Genomic DNA, 21,763 nt, shown 5'->3' on the forward strand with positions numbered 1-21,763 from the left:
ACATTCAGACACCTCCTGGTGAACGTCTCCTTTCTGAGTATTTGGAAAAGTCCTGCCGCTGTGGCCGGTATCTCTTTTAGACACACATGTCTAGAGCCACAGAGTGTTAGTCATCTACAGACAAAAAGTAACTGACCTGTTGTCTGTATATAACTGAATATATCTAGAGATACAGGTTGTGCAAAAACGCAGCGGTGTTCATGCTTTTGTCGATGAGAAGTCTTTCTTCACACTTCAAACTTCACATGTAAATGGACAGAGGAGAAGGAACTAAGTCTCTGGCTACATGTCAGACATGTGCAGAGATAAGTTGGGTCTTTAAATGTGTAAATTCTCAAAAATCAAAGGTTTCTTGCAGGATTATAATTTTCGCTATAGAAGAACCTCTGATATCACAAAGGTTGACGCACCTCTCGTCCATCTCGACACATTTATCATCGTGTGAAATGCATTAATCAAATGAGGAGCCCGTACATTTCCTACACCTTTACACAGACTGACAATATTTACATAACTTGTAATATATTCTAAGTTGTCCACCAGTGACTTTTTTATATATATTTTTTTTTTAACTAAAGTTTGCCCCTCAATAAAAAATGTCTTTTGTAATAAGCATAAAATATAAAAAAATATTAAATAGTAGATTATGTAGAGGAAGAAGAAAAATCACTTCCACAAGCAGGAACTCCCTCTCACACAAAGACTAAAGTGCTGGAGCCACGAATGCACGGACTGCATCCAGCTGGCTGAATACTGGAGTCTAGATAGAATCATATGTCATAACACACTAGTTTTTTTTTATGGGGGGGGGGGGGGGGGGGGGGGGGGATATATGTTGAATACTCAGACCAGCGTCTTTGTCGATGATGGTAGTGTTGATTCCCAAGGAGACAGTAGCTGATCGGTAGCTCTCAGCTAACCAGGAACTTTAAGCTTTTATCAGTTCTTTAAAAACAAAAAAAACATCCACATCACTTGTAGAGATCTGTTGTGTGTGTGTGGATGTAAGAATGCAAATAAAGCCACGTGTGGGACAGAGCCTGGGAAGGGCCTCGGGATCAAACTCCTGCAGAGTGGAACCACGAGGGAAACAGCAGCGTCTGGGGCCTGAGGAGAGAAACAAGGTGACAGGAACCAACAGATTCATTAATCACCTCACCTCTTCACCTTCACCTGGTTTCCTGTCTGAGTCGCTGACTTCAGCCGCCGTTACAGACACGAATTGTTCTGAGTCAGCGTTTGTCAGACAGATAAAATAACCTGTAATTTTCGGACTATTATAATCTATAAACGGTAGATCTGCCACATGTCCAGATTACAGCTGCTCAATAAAAAGCACCTGCATGGCAATGAAATGATTATTTCATAAAAAGCAGTTTCGGGGAAAAGAAGTTGACTGAATTCAGTTTTCTAGGAAAACGCAGTCAGTTCCTCGTGTGAAGCTGTAATGTCTGACATGTGATTCTCTGGTTTTCAGGAACCAATGCCCTGCTGACATAAGCACTTATCAGTGTGATCCCCATTTGTGAAGAGTCTCCAGAAACTTTTTGAGTTTGAGTTTTCAAACTAACAGTGATTAACATGAGTAGAAAATGTCTATTTTGTGGCTGGATGCTTCAGACAGATGGAAAGTATTTAAAGACACAATAAGACAATTCAGGCTCTGGTCTTTTCATGGGGATTCAGGGACATTAAACACAAAATGTCTTATATAAATAACAGATAAAGTCACAGTGACTCTGACCTTCCATCACTGTTCCTCACAGCCTGCAGCTGGAAAAGCCTCCGCCTCCTGATTCTGAAACATGTACTGTAGGAGAACATAAACACACATTAAACACATTGCATGTCATAAAGCAATATATAACAGACAATACAGTCCATAGTATACGTGAATACAACAAATACATGAGTTGAAGAACAACACAACACTATGTCAGGGCATGTTTAGAGACGACTGCTTCCTGGCTTCCTGCAGAAGTTGTGAGTAGCATAAAGAGGAAGTAAAAATATCTCAGTGAAACCCAAGAAGTTTGGATCTTTAAAAGACCAAAGAGAAAACAGACGATAACGACTTGTTATTAGTTAGACAAATTGTTCCAGTGTTGCTTTGGACTTTTTGGCTTTTTAGTTGTGTTCCAATTCTCCTCAATGTAGTGACATGATGAATATTCTATTACATGCAGGTACAACTAAAGTAAAATGTGCTGAACTGGAGTGAGATTCCCTCAGCGCTGCATGGAGCCAGCCTCGTATGTTATCATATCTCATTACAGTGTAAACACCACAGGTCACACAAGCTCAGCTCCTCTGGTTCGTCTCCTCAATGACGTCCCTGGAGCTGAATGCAAGGAGCACGGCTTCAACAGGAAGTTTAACCCTAACTTCCACTTTCCATCACGGCCACCACATCCTCGTATGAAAGTGCTGCTGCTGAGCTGCACAGCACAGATGGAAGGAAAGGAAGCAGCAGTGGTGAATAGGGTAGAGGTGAGAACACACAAACCACACAAACACACACACACACACACAATAAGTCAAACAAAATAATGTAGAGAAGGAAGGTTGTAGGTTGTCTGCTGGCCCTGAGAGAAGAGAAGACAGTGACAGAAAGAGAAGCCTCAGCACTGGAAGGCAAAATCATTTCTCGGCTAATAAAAAAGAGATTTTCCCTGGTGAACAAAAAGAGAGATCTCTGAGTCGTGCGGAGGATCTTGCACAACGTCTTCGGGGTATAAACGGCACGGAGAGTATTATAAATTACCAGAGCATGAGGCAAAAAAAAAATGTCTGTGACAGGACGTGGAAGAACCTGCAGCGCTCTCTAATTAGAGGGAGGATGGTGCTCACTGTCAGCGGCACACAACACAACAAAAAGAACAGACACAAACTCTATTTTAAATATACGATTTTACAACGAGCATGAAGAAATCTGCTTTTGGAGCGAGGACTCTGGATGATGGATGATGATAACTCTCTCTCTCTCGCTCTCTCTCTCTCTCTCTCACACAGGAGCTGTTGACGTATAACTATCCAGTTTTATATAGAAGCACTTACAGGAGAATAAGGCTTTGAAAGGATTTTTGTTATTTCCACAGCTCAGTTGCAAAGAACTGTTCATTACATCTGCACAGGTTATGATATATACTGAGAATCCTGTTCCACCATAATGAGCCATCAGGGTGTATTTTAAATTGCTAATTCTAGGGAATGCAACATTATTGTAAATGAGGGACAATCATCAATTATTTCTGAAATTGAAGTTTGGATAAAGGGAATAAATACAATGATAAATGAATAATGACATTTATGAATTTTCTTGCTTGAATATAAATCACTGCACCGCATCATCTTAACTCTGACCTGCTGGGAAGGCCCTGAATTTATCAACTATCTTTTAAATGTACACACTGATGAACTAACATTAATTAGTGACCACAAAATCAACCATAAGCCCAGGTCCATTATGCCTTGGCTAATTAGTGTCAATTCTCAAACTTCAATAACGTTTTGATTATTAATGCGTCAACAGAGATTTTTCACAACACATCAACAGTGAAGTTTCTCAGTTTAAAGGCGTATGACTCATAATAATAATATATCAAATAACAGCATGAAAGTCATTAGTTACAACTCATAAACCTTTTTTTAAAGTCTCCATGAGAAAATCTTCATGGCTCTTTAGGGACACGTTTGTCACTTTGGGGGAACACACTGCAAAAATTAGAAGTGAAGACCAATACCCCCTGTCTTCTGTGGGTGTGTGTGTGTTGTGTGAGTGTGTGTGTGTGTGTGTGTGTGTGTGTGTGTGTGTGTGTGTGTGTGTGTGAGTCGTGCAGCTGGAGCCAAGAGATGATTAGTGTAGCTCAACATGAATAATGGAAGCACGGGGAAGCAGCGAGTGAGGCTGTAATCAAAATGTAAGAAAATCGATCAATTCCAGCTCCTGTAAAAACATTGTAACTATCACACATTTGATTCGTCTGAACGAAGAAAAATAATAAAGCATGTTGTTTTATTTCACCTCAGCCTGGTATCCCAGCATATGGGGGGAATAGTGAATCCTATTCAGCTGTTGTTGATCATTTCCAAGAGAGGATAAAGTAACTTTTTACATTTCCAACATGTGGTCGAGTTATCCAGATCTGTATAAATGCAATGATCAGAGCTAGTGAGGTCAACATTGAAGCTATATAGATATTGCAGAAGGATTGATTGCACGTCCTCAGGGGTTTGGACTTTGAAGTTGAACTTCTTGGAGCCAAACACGTGAAACAAGGTAAGTCGACTTTCTGTATTTCACTGTTCGGCTGAAAGTACTGCAGAGCACCAGGGGCAGACATAATCCTCCTTCAGAAAACACTGTATTTCTCCTGATGCCACCACTGGGGCTTTTAAACAGGGGACTCTCTGTGAAAGCACTCGGGTTGTGACCATTAACTGTAAATAGAGATGTGAAGCCAAAACCATGATCGCCCCCTAGTGTCTTACCACAGTATAGCTCATAAACCTCACCTCCTCCATGTTATTATTTGATGCCATACAAACAATGAGAAACATCATGATTGACAGCTGAGACTGACTCGTGATTGAACGACTCGACACAACAGCTGCAAGGGGAGGAAAAGAAAACGTGCCGGCCGTCTTTCAGGAGAATAAAACACTTCCCTGACGAGAAGGTCAGAGATGAGACGTTTTTCAAGAGACATTTACTTTCTGGTATTCAGGGTCAACGATGAGGACAAACACAAATTCACAGAGTGAATCATCAACTCACGGAACCAATTTCCCCTCTAACGTCTCCGAAGCTGTTTAACACGATGCAGCAGATGGCAAAGAGAGGCACTGGAAACTATTAGCTGGGGGTGAGAGAGCGTTTCATGGGGTGAAGTGCATGATAAACTATTAGAGGCCCACAATATATCAAGAGCCGCCTCATCATCCTGTCTCTCTGGAGCAAGGTGGATAGAAAATAGAACTCAAATGACGTTATTGATTCATTTGCTTGAGTGTTGCTCACGGGCTCTGCAGGTACAGACAGTAAACACGGGGTCGGAGGGCAGTTGTGTTTTTTCTTAGCTGTGACCCAGTTCTGCATCCTAGTTCTGTGAGTGACATTGGAGAACGTGATCATCATCCACAAGCACAACGGTTAGGCTTGGTAGAAAGCACTCCCCCTGGTGGTGTGTTTCCACGCTGCAGGGTAGTTAACCACAGCCTCCTTGTGTCTCTGTGCCTTAACGTTAACTCTGCATCAACAACTTCAGTCACCTCCTTTAAACCAGCAGATGTCTCGATGAGGACATTTCCACCAACATCCTGTTGAAACACATTTCTGGATGACGACCAATGTTAATAAAAAATACTGGATTACTGTCTAATGGAAGCTGTGGAGTTTGGTGACTGGGACTTGTGGACGTGTGACTCAGACGGTGCCTGCACACCAACGCAGCCCATGTGTTGTTCAAGCTGTTCATTCTGAATGCAAAGACTGAACGTGCAATGCAGGGGGACCCCCCCCCCCCCCCCCCCCCCCCCTCATTCATCCAACACATCACTTCTGTGCAGCATGTGTCAAAAGGTTGAGATTTAATTACAGTAAATTTGTCACAAGCTAGAAACACAATAGAGAATTTAGCAGGTAAAGAACAAGATATTTTCTTTCAAGAGTTTGGTGGAGACCAAAACAAAGCAAAAAGTGATAAAATACTAGATTTAAATTAAACAGGTGGACAGAACGATAACAACCTTATATATGTTGATAATATGTCAGTGCTGTGTTGCAGTGCCCCCAGGTGGCCAAAAGGTCAGTTGTTGCCAGTTGAAAGAAAGTAGTTCTAAACAAGAGGTCTCTCAACATCCAAAAAGCTAATCTTTTCAAGAGGTAAACAAAATCCCTGAGTCTGATGTTTTGACCATCTATTCTTTTAATGGGTCTCCACACGAGGAGGTCGCCCGCCCTTTGTCGAGTCCTTAATCTTCTTACTCTCGTTAATTATTGATCAGTAAAGAAACAGGGAAAATTGCATTAAGATTAAAGGTGGAGTTTGGTTTAGTGTGAAGTCATCATTCTGCTCCATTGTTATCTTCATTAAAAGTGGTTTGGTTAAAGAGCTTTTACATCGCGCTTTCATTTAAAAAAAATTATGATCACCACTTTTACCCGACAGTTATGTTTCACCCTTTCACCCTTTCACACACACACACACACACACACACACACACACACACACACACACACACACTGCATCTATAAGCGCAGCACTTTCTCCTATCATCCATCAATCACACACTGCGGTGAAGGCATCAGGAGCAATTTGGGATTTAGAATCTCGCCCAGGGATGATACATCATTGCAGAATGAAATAGACAGGGATCGAACCACCATCCTACTACTTTGTGGACAACCCGCACTGCCTCCTAAGCCCAAACCCCCCAGATACATAGCAGAAACTTTGTGACTTACTGATTTGAGGTTGGACTCCATCTCTGTGAAGTTCCACTCAGTGAGAGGTAGGTTTAGACTGAAGGGCTGCGGAGGCACAGGGGAGACAATTCAGGTCAGTGTTAAATAATAGATCACCTAAATGTCTGCTGTGTATAAAAAAAGATAGATACAAGTACCGGTTTGAAATTTTAATTATCAGTTACTTGAGGGCAACCTGCTGCCTGTCAGAGTGTTTCTATGTGTGTGTGTGTGTGTGTGTGAGTGTGTGTGTGTGTGTGTGTGTGTGTGTGTGTGCGTGTGTGTTTGTGTGTGTGTGCAGGTTCACTGACGTCCATCACAGCACTGGTCCCAGCTTCCACAGAGCTTTGCTGGTGGCTCCTGAGCAGCAGCTGTTGCAGCTCCTCCAGGCTCATGTCCACGTTCTCCACTGTATCTGAAACCTCCACTCTGCACACACACACACAGACACACAAACACACAAACACACACACACAGAGTTGTATATAATTCAAAGATGCTTCAAACATGTGAAAGTTGGTGTGCGTTCACCTTTGAGCACCTCACCTGTCCAGAACTGGCCTCTTACCCCTCCTCTCCACCACAGAGGCCGCGGAGCCCCTCCCCTCCAGAACAGACTGGACCATTGCCACAGGGAGGACGGGGGGTTCTGAGGAGCACACCTCACAGGTGGAGGTCAAGGCCACGGCCTCTCCTCCACCCACACCGCCTCCTTTCCCTCCTCCTCTCACTCCTGGACTCACAGGCTCCTCTTTGATGAGCATCATGCACCTCTCCCTGTTTAGTGGAGTCAAACACTGTGAGACTAAAGTGTGGAGGAGCAAAACTGATAAAGTTAAGAATACATAAATAAACAGTTGGATCAAAAATGAATAATACGAAATAAATACTTGAATACATAAATAAAATACATACAGTTTGGCAATGAATTGGGCTACTGATGCATTTATACATGTATTTACTTATTTATTTATTTCTACAGATAATTATTTATTTTTGTATATCTACATTTATTTACTTAATTCTACATACAATTGTTCCATAATTCTACATTTAAATATTTCTGTAATTCTACACTTACTTCTTCTGTATTTTTATTTTCCCATATTTATTAATTTCTACATTGATGTTTTTCTATATTCCCCATTGGTGCATATCTGTTTTTTTACAAATTACTAAATGTATTTATTGTTGTATTTTTTATCTTCATGTTAATTAGGTATGCGGGGTTAAGTCAGAACTTTAAATGTCACAATATCTACTTTTGATGATGGGAGATATCGATGTGACTCTGCATCACCCACCTCGTCTCATCGGGTTGTATCTGCAGCGCCATGCTGGCCTGAGACATCTCAGTAACGTCTGATATGATTGGTCCTCCTGTCAGACCACTAGTGGAGCAGGAAGCCGAGTCACTGGATGGCTGAGGATGAAGAGGAGGAAGACTGTGATTTAGTTTTTTAATATAGTTGTATAGTCTGTGTACGTTCATACACTTGTGGCCCTGAACCTGTCCCTGCACACTGCTTCCCTCTAGTGTTGATACGACCTCACTGCAGGAGGATGTTAAATAAGTTTTAATTCTAAATAATAATCAGCTGAACTGTCTTGAGCTGCTGAACAATGTGATTTCCCTCCGTGTGTGTAGCTTGTGTTATTTCTCACCGACTGAATGTAGAAGGGCTCGTGTATGGGCTCCATCGGGTGACTGTGGTTGAACTTGGAGGCCGGAGGGCTCGGAGACCCGTCGTCCAGCATCAGGGGCCTGGGGACAACATCGGTCCTCAATCAGTGAGTGGACGACAACATGGTGATTGTGGGTTTTTAAGAGTCAAGAGACGCAAAAGCACAGATTGTTGGTTGTTCAAGTTTCCCTCTCTCATGTCGGCCTTGTTCACACTCAGCAACAAAGCTGAGCCAGCACTTTTACACACACAGGCCGCAGCAGGGTCACGCACTCTGCTCTGCCTTCCCTGTGTGTCAGCGTGCGTGTGTTTGTGTGTATGTATGTATGTGTGTTTGTGAGTGTGTGTCTGACTGATTCAGCAATTGTCTCCATTCATAGCGCTCGTTGCGTTAGATTGTTCAGTTTGTCAGCTGAGCCAGCCCTTCCCTCTGCCCCACTGTGGCCCTGTTTGTCTCACTTTTGTTTATTGCACCACTGTGTGTGTGTGTGTGTGTGTGTGTGTGTGTGTGTGTGTGTGTGTGTGTGTGTGTGTCCGTGCGTGCGCATGTATGTGTGTACTCACAGCTTTCTTTTTAGGCCCACAGTACTGGGTGTGTTGGACTGCATCTGGCTGAACAGAAACTGGATCAGCTGGCAGGGAGAGAGAAAGCACAGCATGAGTCAGCATCTTCACTCTGTCTCTCTCTCACACACACCCACACACCCACACACACACACACACATACAGACACACACATACAGTAAATACACACTGAAAGTAGACACACAATTTCTAATTATTATCCGCTTATAACATAGAAGCAGGAAAAGGAAAAGTACTGCATCCACCTGGTATCATGTCATCAAATGTGTTTGATATTTTAACCTAACAGACATAGAATCTCCAACTTCTACCGTTGTAAAATGGAGAAAGTACAACTGGAAATATCAGGAATAGACATTAAACTTTTCTTACTTTATTTTGACTAAAACTTTTGAATTATCCATATTTGATGCAAGGAGAGAATGGAGTAAATGTACTTGCTGAGAGCTTTGGGTCGTACGGTGTCAACACATCACTGAGCACATGAGAACAGGTAAGAAGAGGTAATGGTACAGGAATATTACACACACACACACACACACTCACACACACACACACACACACACACACACACACACACACGCACACATACACTGACCTTGTTCATGACTTTCTGTTGCTGCGAGTGGTTCTGCCTCAGTGACACCACCTCTCTCCACAGAACCTCGTTCTGTCTGCAAACAAGAAGACGACAAAGGTGGACGAGAGCAGAAGGACAAAGATAAAACATAAAATCCATTTTCAATAGAGTTTTTAAATTGTTTTAAAAACAAACTCAGGGGTGCTCATACGGGCAAAGCTGCATTCGGTAATAACACAACACGAAAAGTTGTGAAACACACTTTACACTGTACGTGGGATCGGGCCCGAAGCCTCCAGACCCAACTGACATGAGGGCATCACACTCTGCTCCCTGTGGAGATGTTTTCACTTTAGGAGGCGAATCCTGAATAAAACCAAACGGGTGTTGGTATTATTCCCTCTGGTTTAAAGTTAAATCTGTAAAAGGTCAGTTCGTAGTTTTAAATGGGCTCATTCTCATTGACTTAGCTTACATGTTAGTTCTGCAAACAGCTGGTGGTGAACCAGTCATGTCCATCGAGCTAAGTTAGCAACATTCAGGATGCAACCATCATGATTCTAACTCCATCAGATGTGTGATGGTTTCAGATTCAGACTTTCATCCATTTCTAATTTCAATGATAAAATAAAAAAAGACACTGGAATATTTTCTCTGACCATTGTTCATACCTGCGTGCGTGTGCACACATGTGGTCATGCTTTCTAAGAATGTCATGCGTGTGTGTGTGTGTGTGTGTGTGTGTGTGTGTGTGTCGGTCAGGTGAGCAGGTGAACATTCTCTCCTCTCATTAGCAAACAATGCTGAGCACAAAGCAGCTCCATCACACAATGGACACACTGCAGCTATTTTCAGCAACAATAGCTTCTAGAGAAACAGTCGGTTCATCCACCGGGTTGATTTGTTCCAACTTAGAAAAGAGGAATAACGGACGGGTCCATTTCTCCCAGAGCAGCAACGCATCAGGACTTTGACTTCTTCTAAAGAAGCTAGAAGACCAATGTGGCGTTTTAAGGCAGTTTGTTGTTGTTTAGGGTTTAATGTGTTTATTTTTAAATCGTATTAGAAACATATAGGAAGATTTCCTGTTGTGGTAATATACAGGATCTGAGGATCTGTAGTCGCCTGCTTGTTAATCCAGTCCTGTTTTCAACTGGAGAATTAAACAATTAACGTTAATGATCCTGTTCAGATGATCGATGAACCACTTTACAGAAACAACTGTGACTTGAGTACCTGGAATGAGGTTTTCCAGTTAAGCCGAGAATTCAAACCAGTAAGGATTAACATCCAAACAGCTTTTCAACTGTGACAGACTAAAACATCTTATTAAAAATGATCTATCTGTAAATTAAACCTTGACTGTGCTTGTGTCATCAAAACACATCTCATAAGTTTGAATCCATGAGGGGCCACAACCAGTCTCACACTCATTTAACCAACAACCACAGCAGGGACCGCACCGACTGGTTGGTATTTCCCTGAGCCCAAAAAATGTCTTTGTCCATCTGTGTGGTGTTTTTGTGGCCAGAGCAGAAAACACTGACTCACTGTTTCATGTCCTGCATCTGACACTCCATGTTGTCCTGTTGTGTCCTGAGCAGCTGGACCTCATACAGCAGTTTACTCAGGTCCTCCTGACGGACCTTGGTCTCCTCACTCTTCACTATGGAAACCTGCAGACACAAAGTACAGCCTGACTCGGTACATTATTCTCTCAAAGCACATGTACAACCATGTATTTCCACATTTCCATGACTCAACAGACATTGATGGTCCCCAGAGGATGAATCCTAATGACTTTGATTCGCTTGACAACCACTGAATTGATTGTCAGGAAATTAAAAACATTCGGGGCATTCACGCTCCCATCAGGATAAACTGTGATAATCTGTTCTCATTTCATCCAGCACAGAGTGTCCATTATAAAATGTGCAGTTCCTATTATAAACTTTGTAAAATGATTGCAGACTTAATAAATACAATTCACTTGGTTTTATGTTTCAGGTTTGTGTCGAACATCTGTGCAGCTGAATCAGCCTAATGGCTTTGATTGTTCTTTCACATGCTCACGTTACATGAGCACTGCATTCAAGTTAAGACACTGCCCCAATGTGTGTGTGTGTGTGTGTGTGTCTGTGTGTGTCCAGACCTTCCTCTTGATGTGTTCCAGCATGTGTTCGTGTCCCTGGAGGAAGTACAGATGTTGGAACTCTGTGTCGTCTCTCTCTGGCTTCACCAGACCGCTCTGCTCAATGTTCACCACCTTACGGAAACCGTCTAGAAATAAAGAATAAGGTTTGTGACGAAGACAAGAGAAGAGGAGAGGAGTAGAGAGAGGAGGGGAGAAGAGGAGAGGAGAGAAGAGGAGAAGAGGAGAGGAGAGGAGAGTGTATGTACTCACACATGTTGAGCTGTCGAACGAAGCTCGCCATGTTATTGTGTTTAAAGTATTTTGGCAGAACTTCTTTGGCAAAACGTCCCTGATCAAACACATGGAAACTGGTCCCGGTCTGAAACAGAGCACAGAGCCACAGGTGGAGAGTTAGTTTATATTGACTACAGCACAAAAACAAATAAGTTTTAATGTTGTATTGAATTTGAATCTGCAACTTTTATGGTGCAGAAAACTGTGTGGAAATATGTTGTGTAAAACCTGTTGAAACGAATTTTAAGTCAAGCTACCTTATTTCTAAATGAAATCAAAATGAAGTCACCCAGCTACACTTTGAGTCTATATATATGATCAAACTTCTGGGAGTATTCGGGGGCTGTTGGTACAGAAGTGAAGATAGAGACCTTCTCACTAAATCACCTCCTCTCAATCAATTATGATATCTTGTGTTCATTCATATTCACACACATGGAAAAGTATGTTTTGTTTTTTAAAAACACCAAATGTGCTTCAATAGCTCATTGAAGCACATTCGAGAGTTCCACCTCGTTCACAATCACTTCTAAATAACTTTGATTAAAATGTAAATATGAGAAGAGATATAAAACATAAGGAGGAAAGTCAAAGTGAAGATCTCCAGGTTAAAATAAGAAGATAGTTCTGCACTGATGACTTTTTAATCACATGTACAGGATCTATACACAGATGATACACAGCTTAGATCTACGATGTTATTAATACACATTAATGAAGGTGATAATAATGTTCATGTACATATAAAAGGAATTGTTGGACTGTTGAACATCAGACTAAAGACCATTTGTGCACTTCTTGGATTCTAAAGACAGAAAAACGTCTCCGATGTTTCACTAATATCAGAGGATTCAAGAAAAAATACAATTTAGTTTGACTTTGAAATTTAACTCTGATCATCTCTTCATTTTGATGAGTGGACAAAAACAAATGTAGGTGAAGTGATGTAACGTGAGGGATGAGAGGATGTGTGCAAGTTGGTGATTTACGTTTCCCACACAGTGGAACATCTTTTCATCAGCAGATATATCAGCTCAGTCAGCCAATCAATCTCTCTCTCTCTCTCTCTCTCTCTCTCTCTCTCTCTCTCTCTCTCTCTCTCTCTCCCTGAGTGATGAGTCATGCTCTCTCGCCCGATCAGCCTCCGTCGCTCTGTTTCGCTTTAATTATTATATCTAAATTAGCACTGGTGCTAAATGTATAACTTAACTTTATTACAGTTTGTAATGAAGATGTATTTACTCGTACATGTGTAGTGACGATGCAACAGCTGATGCTGAACTCGTGGGATCGAACAGCTGCTGCTTTGTGTTTGTTTCTTTTCAAACCGGAGCAGGGAGGTGGTGTGTCCTCTCACACTTTACTAATGCTGCCTCACCTTCACATTCTACTGTCAGCCGAGTGTCCGGGGTCAAAGGTCAAAAGGAAACCACAATAACATCATCAGCTTTGTACTTCAACAGAGGAAGCACATGATTTTAATGGATCCCTCACACAACATGAAAAGAGAAACGTTGGGTTCAGAGACACATTCTGAAGCGTTATGCCTGACGGATGATGAATTGTTAATGAAACCATTATTATTCTATAAACCCTCCACTTGAAGTTTAATAGAGGTTTATATACTTTATAAACACGTTTTTTTACATTATTGTTTTGCTATTTTTACATTATTTAGATGATCAGGGTGGTTGTGTTCTGCACATCCTCCATCTGCACTGAAGCCGACCTGTGGTCCTCAGATATTAGAGTCTGTAGTTAAACTCCTCCCAGAGAGGCAGCTAATTATTAATAATAAATGAAAACAGTGACATCCTGGGTAATGAACTGTAGATCATCTCCTGTCGGACTGTGGAATTACTTAAAGATCCTGCAACCATCAATTTAAATTAAGGTAAATGCAAATGGATTGAAGACACTGAAGTATTAGGGTTCCTCTTTCTGTGAGAGCCTCAATCAATCAATCAATCAATCAATGAATCAATCAATCAATCAATCAGCCTGATTCCATCTGTGGCCTTGACAGTGGTTTTGAAACAGGTTCCTCAGCAGGAAAACAGTCTCCAAGTCATATTATATCATAAGTAATTGTATTAATTATTGTACTTAATTTATCCTTAAGGTTCGATACCATTATTATTTGTATTTGTTTAAGTCTCTTATCCTCATAAAGTTTGCCGTTTATATATTTGTGATCTAATGAGCCCAGAGAAAACGTGTAATTTTCTCCACAGCTTTCTTCCTCGTGTCATGGAAATATGGAAAATCCTCTTTTTATGTTTCAAGGTACAAAACTGTTTCTTTTAAAAAGTAACTCTGTCGAGTCACAATTACTTTTTGATTTGTTTTAACATTATTGGTACAAAAATGATGAGGGAAACCAGAGAGTGTCTCAGTGTGACTGACGGTTCAGAGGACATTTACATTCTATGATATTGTTGGAACTCCCTGGTGGAAACGCTAACCCTCATGTCTACTTGTTGAGTGTGTGCACAGTGTGTGTGCACAGTGTGTGTGCACAGTGTGTGGTGACTCACAGCGCTCCAGCAGATCAGGTGGTTGGTGTCCGGATCCTCCACCAGCGTCCACAGTTTGGTGAGAAAAGCTGGAACGTTGCTGGCGTAGCTGCCGTCTACACCCATGGCCCCTGGAGACTCCTGCATACTGACACCTGTCCACTGCCAAGATGTTTACAACAGGAAACCAAACGTGTGTGTGCGTGCGTGTGTGTGTGTGTGCGTGCGTGTGTGTGTGTGTGTGCCAAATCCCAGACTACTCCATGATAAACTCCACTTCTGATGATGTGTTACTGATAATCCCAGGTTTGTCTTTGTCTCTTGGATTCCATCTCAGTCTCTGTTTGTCCTCGATGACACAATCTCCTCTTTGTCTTTAATTTCTTGTGTTTGTTTTTTTTGTCTCAGCCGACTTGGTCCGTGTTTAATAAATCCTCCTGTGATCTCTCCGTTAGTTTCTCGTGGCTCTCCTCTCTCTGTGCGGCCACACCACTCGTCCAGCTGACTGTCATCACAGAAGCTCCATGTCAGCACACGTACGCCATTCAAGCCCCGACCCCGACACCCCTGCTCCCCCTTCGCTCCCCGGCCTCCCGCTCACAATCGAAAGAGACCGCCCAGTAAAACAATGTGACACAAAGGCTTTGATACAACACCAGTGTGCAACCATCAAAGGGGCTTGCTGCTTCCAATGACCAGTGCAGGGTTCAGTGGGATTGTATGTAGGAAAGATCACACATGTCTTAAAGTGAAGTTTTATTTGTTTATTAACCAAAACAACTGCACTGACCCAGATGACTGACAGGAGCCTCAATGAAGCAAGAGTTAGGTGTGTGTTAGTGTGTGTGTGTATATGTGTGTGTGTGTGCGTGTGTGTGTGTTCTATTTTGTTGACCTTCTCCAGCATAAACATTGACCTCGTAGTAGATGGTCCTTATTAGTGTGTTTGTGTGTTTGTGTGTGTGTGTGTGTGTGTGTGCGTGTGTGTGTGTTCTATTTTGTTGACCTTCTCCAGCATAAACATTGACCTCGTAGTAGATGGTCCTTATTAGTGTGTTTGTGTGTTTGTGTGTGTGTGTGTGTGTGTGTGTGTGTGTGTGTGTGTGTGTGTTTAGTGTGTGTGTGTGTGTGTGTGTGTGTGTGTGTGTGTGTGTGTGTGTGTTTGTGTTTTGCTTGTTTGTGCATATTTTGGACACTTGGGGATGTGAACCCCTCCAATAGTACGAACATCATAAACACAATGTATTATTCACAAACAATTGGCAATTGAGAGAAGATGTGGATCATTTCAACTTTGACTGAAAATTATTATTATGTATTAATTCATTTATTTATTTGTTTTTACTTATGAAAATACAAAACATTAAACATCTTACTTCTCATTTGCCGTTTTAAAAGTATGTTTTCATATTGTCTCCTGTTGCCTGTTACAACCTATGAAAAGAACATTGAATTGCTTTGCTGTTGAAATGTACTCTTGCTATACATACAGTATGTGTTTTGAATTAAATGAGATCATACGCTCAAAAGAAAGGTTTACACTTAATCCTCTCACCATGTAGTTTGTGCACATTATACAGAATTGTATAGAACTTCAGTGAGTCACAGTATGGGGATATAAGTCTGGTTTAGACTTGTGTCGGTTTCTCTGAGCTGGACCTTCATGCGATACGGTTTAGGCGTCTGAGTCGTCCCGAACACCGGCGTGAAGTCGGGCTCTCCTCCGTCTTCGGGCCAGACGAACGTAAACGTCCTCAGCAGAGTCACCACGATGAGAAACAGTTCCATACGAGCCAGAGCCTCTCCGAGACACACCCGAGGACCTGCAGGTCACAAAACCCACAATCCGTGTCAGTCTCCATTTATGTCAAGTCCGTGCATCTGTTAAAATAAGACTGATGTCACTCACCTATGGAGAAAGGCATGAAGGCCTCTGGTTTAAAAAACTCCCCCTGGTCGTTGAGGAAGTTCTCAGGGTTAAATTCATGGGGGGATTTCCACTGTCCCTCCTCGGACAGCACTGAGGACAGGTTCGGGATGACGATGGTTCCCTGAAGAGCAAAAAGTATATTATCCCAACCGGCCACATCTCCACAGTCGCTAAAGTGCTGCTCGTTGTGGGAACTGTTGGGTTTCTCTATAATCTGACTATCTCAAGACATATTTAACTCACCTTGGGTAAAGAGTAACCCATGAGCTCTGTGTCTTTGGTGGTCTTGTGGAAAACGGACAGAGGAACCGTGTCAGCCCTCCTCTGGGTCTCATGAATGACAGCCTGCGGGACAAAGACAGAACATGTCACTCATCAGGTTTGTGATATATTGAAAATCAGATAAAAACATAGAGGTGTGATTGACCCATTAAGCTTCATACCTGCACATAGGGCATCTGGTGTCTGTCCTCATAACTGACTTGATCCTTCCCATCAAGGACTTTGTCTATTTCCTGCTGACAGCGCTCTGATGGAGACAGAGGCGTCAGAGGTGAAGGGAGGAAGGGAGAAGACGGAAAGAAAATAACTATGCAGGTTTATGTTTATGTGCAACAAGACAAGCTGAGGTGGGGTTTATTATCTTCACTGCCACAGCCAGCCACCAGGGGGCTTTATTGGCTTCACTTCCAGGGAGCTGTCATGTCGTCCATCTTTTATATACAGTCTACGGAGCTAATGCTAACGTCACCTAATGAATACCCTGTGCGTGTGGGTAATTCATGAGGTACAGGATGGCAGTGAGCAGGGTGTTGGCCGTCGTCTCAGTTCCAGCGAAGTGAAGATCCAAGAGGAACGCAACGAGCTGGTCTTCAGAAAACGACGAGCCGTCTTCTCCTCTCTTCAAACACAGGAAGAGAGGGAACAACGTAAAGTCTTCCATCAATAACATGCAGGCAGAGGCTGGCCTCATGTTGAAATAGAGAGACACACACCTTTTTCAGCTCATCCAGGTAGCAGTCTATGAAGTGTCGCGGTTTCCCAGGAACCCAAGTCTTTTTGTTCTCAGTCAACATCTGTAAATGTCTCTCTTTTGCACCCTGGGGAAAAAAGGAAAAAGGTTCTGTCGAGACATGTTCAGATTTATATTTACATTTTCAGGTTTGCTGCCCCCCGGTGGCGATATCCCACTCTGCTTCATTCACTTTCAAAATAACATCATCAGCAGCCGTGTGGAGTTTTGCTGTTGGGGGGGGGGTGTATTTCTTATTGCTTTGTCATCGTACCATTCAATTGTTAAAGGACTAGTTGTGTCGAGTTGTGCTTTCCGTGACATGTGGACAATGAGTCAGGCAGGATCACCCCACGTCACCTGGACCTTTATGTCTCTTAACATCTTCTCAGTTCCTGGCTTTCTTACTTCATGTTTTAGTCAGTGTGATGGCATGAAACTTCACAATGACTTTAGTGAGTGCCTTTATTTATAAAGTGAAAGGTTAGGGGTCAGCCATAACTCTAACCCTAACCCACGTACCTTGAACAACTTGAAAGCGATCTGGAAGGGCAGCGGCAGGTAGCGCACCAGGGGAATAGAGTCGTAAATCTGCAGACCAAAAAGAAAAAGATATCTGAGCTGCAGGTCACATGAAGCAGAAACACTTTCTACTCATTTATGAGCACTTGCACTGACCATCAGTGTGAACATGTAAAAGGCGAGTAGGTGGAGAAGATTAAACATTTTGTTAATAGAGAACTTGAGAGTGTCGATATACAGCTACTTCTAATTGTATAAGTGTAGACTTGAGTTGTATTGAACTCACAAATAAATCCTGTGAACATTTCAGCTCGAGGTAGAAATTGGATGATGAAAGTTAAATTAAATATATATACTGAATATATTAAAGAGCTGTCTCCATGATAACAAATATGAAAGAGACGAGACGTTACTGGGACAGAAGTAATCTCCAAATCCACTTGTTTTCATGGTTCAGTGTTCATGATCTACTGTTTTTAGTTTATTTACTTAAATATACATGTTACATTTATTCTACATTTCCTTCCAGAATATTTAAATTGGGGTTATTGAGTTTTAGCACTACTTCCACTACTATTTTATCATTTTATTTCTTCTCTTTGGGGTTTTGTTCTTTATTATTGCACAGACACGATATGTCATTGAGTGACTTTGTTCTTATCTCACTCACCATATTCCAGCGCCCGTTGATTATTTTGGACGTCTTTTGAAAAACACTGACAAAATACTTCATAAATTCGTCGTCGTAGTCGAACTGTTTGGCAAACAGAATTTGGCAGATGATGTTGGAGGCTGCGTTGTGGAACAGCATCTGAGGACGCATGGTCTTACCTGGAGAAACCACACGGACAATGATGTTTGTATGTGACCTCGACGAAGGAGGAGCAACTAATGGTCTAAAGTTAAACAATGAAATGAGAAAAGGATAAAAAGAATATACTGATATTCTGGTTTTAATCTCCGATTTCAAAAGGTCCTTTGTCAGATCTTATTTTTATGCTGACTGTAAATGTTTAACCCGATAACAGAAAATCCCTGTGTCCTATTCGGAAAGTAGGCGTACCAATATTCTCCTCCAGAACCTTGGTGATTTGGCGTATCCCTGCCAGAATCCTCTGCTCCATGGACTGCTTGCCCAGACCAAAGTTTTTCAGGGTCATCAGGCCAAAGCGTCGCTGCTCTTTCCAGCTCTGGTTGTAATCTGCCAGGAACACTCCTGGAGCGTGATCTGCAAACACAAACAGTTTGCTAGTTCGATCATGTTTTACCATCCTACAAACCTTTATATCTGGATTATCACAGCAGCCTTATTTAATCAGCCTGAGCCAGAAATCTATTGATTAACTCAAACCTGCACAGAACTGATCACATCACTGCTGTTTTATCCTCTTTGCACTGTTCAAGTATTGAAGTATTTCTTCTCTTCTCTCCTCTTTATAGTATTGGTCTCTGATATTTACTATCTCCGTCCTTTTAGTTCCCTTCAGAGATCCTCAAGTAGAAGAAGGTTTTACCTGATCGGGAAATCTGGCTCGAAACTAAAAGGGGACTTGAGAGTTGCAGTCAAGGGACCAACACAGTGATATATTAAAAGAGGGAAGGAGCAGCAATGAAGTCAGATGTACCTTTCATTTGAACGGCATGATTGACCATGAGGTCTTGAGGTCGGCCTGAGAAGTCGACAGCTTTGTTGACCAAAGCTTCCCTCATGGCCTGGAGCCCGTTGAGTATCACCCATGGCCTGGAACCAATGAAGATGCAGTAGATGTTTCCATAGCGTTTGGCCAGCTGCAGAGGGAGACAGAGGAAGTTCACAGGACTTTTATTCGGTGCAATGATCCATTTATTTGTTATAATTATCTGTTCTAAAAAGGTTGTATACATTGTTAGAGTAGAAACTAACATTAATGTCTTGTTGTCTTTTATTTCTGATATATGTGTTTATATTGTCTTGTGTTGCCTTTTAAAAATTGTCACGATGCCTTTTATATTTTAAGTTTAGCCCTTTGGATTGGCCTGGTTTAAAACAAAGGCTGTTAAATGTTATCAGAAAAAGAATTATCAAAAAAATCTACAATCCATCTCGGCCACACAAATAAAACACATGCAATTCGTTTAACAACCTGCATAATAGGATGTTGAATCTCATTCTTTTCTACTTCATTTATTTAGTTAATCTCCTTAAGAGCAAGAAATATTTAGCAAAAAAAGACCTGAGTACAGAAGACTGGAAAAAAAACTGACACCAAGCAAGTATTAAGAATTCAGATCAAGAATTCAGTTTATAAATACAATAAACATGATTTATTTTAACGTTACCCTCTCGAAATCAGCAAGGGGACTCTCCAGGTTGAGCTGCAGCAGGTTTCCAATGACAGGAACGGCTCGGGGTCCCGGGGGGAAACCTTTCGGCCTGTGGCTCTGCAAGAGGAGCAGTAAGAGCACAAGGACCAAGAAGACCAAAGTCACAGAGGCAAACATGATGAGGTTGAGATTCTGATTGATTTGCTCTCTCTGTTTGATTCTTCCTCTTTTATATAGCAAACAAACACAACCTTTGAACGGCCATATGGTCTGCACAAATGTTACATGAGGTCAATCCCCTGTTCACGGAGGATAAGACCTTAATGTCAGAAGATTTGAAATCAGGTCACAGCACCGAGGACTGTAAAAACATCCTGGAACCAAAACAAACCCACTGTGACTAAGGTCACACACTGGTATCTGTCTCTGGACATCTCTTAATATTCAACTGAACATAAGATAATATCCAGAATACATGTTCACTTTGATGAGACACCGAACAAATACACCAAGAGAGAAAAAGGACCACAAAGAGCGACAAAATATGAAAAAGACAAATAATGATAATAACCTTTATTCATATAGCACTTTTTCAAAACAGTTTACAAAGTGCTTTGAAAACAAAGCAAGACAAAAAAATCGAAATCTTGAACACATAAAAGCAGTTATATGACAAGAAAAACAAGTGACCAAGAAAAATGAAAGGTGAAAATAAAAAATAACACTACAACACTATATACAAAACATCCCATGAAAGCAAGTTCTAATAAGTGGTTTAAAACAGGTCACTGTCCAATGAGAGAACCACTTGTCTTTGACCAGCAGCCGACCACTGGTCTTGATTTCATCTTTGTTCTTGGTAAAGTAAATGATTGATGAAAATAAGGTGAATGTCATTCAACATTTTCTCTGGCCGAAACAATCTTTTTAGTTGATATATCCAAACACAACATCTTTTACATTTATGGTTTTAATTAAAAGTTAAAGATGACTCAAATATTTTAAAATCTGCTCATGACAATATGAATTGGTATAACAGTTAAATATACTTGTAACTCACGACCCTTTTAACTTTCCCCTCATTTCAAGCTCTTCTACCTGTCCAGTCTTGCCAAGTTGCTGCCCCCGGTCGTGCTTCATTCACTATCAAAATAACATCATCAGCAGCCGTTTGATTTTTTGCTGTTTGTATTATTGATTATATTAGGATATGATATTTTCCACTCAAGCTAACTTGTAGTAATTGTGAGATCATGTTGGAATATGTCACTTTTTAAATATCTCCATGTTAGCCCACTGTTAGAAAATGTCATTGTTGAATTGCAGTCATTTTTTAGATGTTATTTAAATAGAGTCACCCACTGTGTTTATTGAAGGCATGAATTTCTAGAAGATGTAATTAAGCAGGAAAGTAAGAGCGCTGTCATGTGTAGCCTCAAATATATAAATAGTTAGAGTTAGAAAACCCGAGCAGGCTATAATTATCTAATAGGTACATAGAACAGCAGCAGTTTTTTATGTAAGACCATATGTTTCATGAAGCTGACAGAACTGAAGCCATTTCTCACAGATTTGTGTCTGTAGACTATTTTTTATTAAGGTTCAATCTGCCTGGTTGACAGGAGATTTTTCAAATTCCTTAATCCGTGCAGAGGCGGTGCACTATGGGAATATATTTATAAATATCGACATAAAACAAAACAAAAAACATGTTCTGAGTATCGTTCAGGTGATT

The 21,763-nt window shown here is 41.4% G+C and overlaps 2 protein-coding genes across 2 annotated transcripts; both read right to left on the reverse strand.

Moving 5' to 3' along the window:
• Positions 1 to 1,750: 1,750 nt before the first annotated feature.
• Positions 1,751 to 14,517, reverse strand: hsf4 (heat shock transcription factor 4). Its single transcript, XM_053427663.1, has 13 exons — positions 14,282 to 14,517; positions 11,721 to 11,829; positions 11,469 to 11,596; positions 10,868 to 10,992; positions 9,335 to 9,410; positions 8,716 to 8,783; positions 8,132 to 8,231; positions 7,771 to 7,889; positions 7,013 to 7,243; positions 6,778 to 6,895; positions 6,467 to 6,532; positions 5,625 to 5,660; positions 1,751 to 1,810 (listed from the first exon to the last, which is right to left on the reverse strand). Exons 1-13 carry the CDS (start codon positions 14,405 to 14,407, stop codon positions 1,751 to 1,753), a joined length of 1,362 nt encoding a protein of 453 aa, XP_053283638.1. The 5' UTR covers positions 14,408 to 14,517.
• A 486-nt stretch (positions 14,518 to 15,003) lies between these two features.
• LOC128444096 (cytochrome P450 2F2) lies at positions 15,004 to 20,270 on the reverse strand. The gene is made up of 11 exons (XM_053426404.1): positions 20,044 to 20,270; positions 19,350 to 19,512; positions 18,788 to 18,952; positions 18,395 to 18,555; positions 17,725 to 17,793; positions 17,186 to 17,290; positions 16,953 to 17,091; positions 16,634 to 16,719; positions 16,434 to 16,535; positions 16,170 to 16,311; positions 15,004 to 16,083 (listed from the first exon to the last, which is right to left on the reverse strand). Exons 1-11 carry the CDS (start codon positions 20,203 to 20,205, stop codon positions 15,863 to 15,865), a joined length of 1,515 nt encoding a protein of 504 aa, XP_053282379.1. The 5' UTR covers positions 20,206 to 20,270; the 3' UTR covers positions 15,004 to 15,862.
• Between the last annotated feature and the right edge of the window lie 1,493 nt (positions 20,271 to 21,763).

This window comes from Pleuronectes platessa, chromosome 7 (assembly GCF_947347685.1).
Source record: "Pleuronectes platessa chromosome 7, fPlePla1.1, whole genome shotgun sequence".
NCBI lineage: Eukaryota > Metazoa > Chordata > Actinopteri > Pleuronectiformes > Pleuronectidae > Pleuronectes > Pleuronectes platessa.

Bases quoted from the DNA above. Each gene is read 5' to 3' on its own strand.
- hsf4 (XM_053427663.1), bottom strand. From the start codon at position 14,407: ATGCAGGAGTCTCCAGGGGCCATGGGTGTAGACGGCAGCTACGCCAGC. The intron at 7,244-7,770 runs GTGGGTGATGCA...TCCACTAAACAG, and splicing joins ATACAACCCGATGAGACGAG to GGAGAGGTGCATGATGCTCA. The intron at 5,661-6,466 runs GTAAGTCACAAA...AACTCTTGAAAG, and splicing joins TGGAGTCCAACCTCAAATCA to AAAATATCTTGTTCTTTACC.
- LOC128444096 (XM_053426404.1), bottom strand. From the start codon at position 20,205: ATGTTTGCCTCTGTGACTTTGGTCTTCTTGGTCCTTGTGCTCTTACTG. The intron at 18,953-19,349 runs GTACATCTGACT...TTGTGTTTGCAG, and splicing joins TCATGCCGTTCAAATGAAAG to ATCACGCTCCAGGAGTGTTC. The intron at 17,092-17,185 runs GTGTGTGTCTCT...CTGTGTTTGAAG, and splicing joins ACCTGGATGAGCTGAAAAAG to AGAGGAGAAGACGGCTCGTC.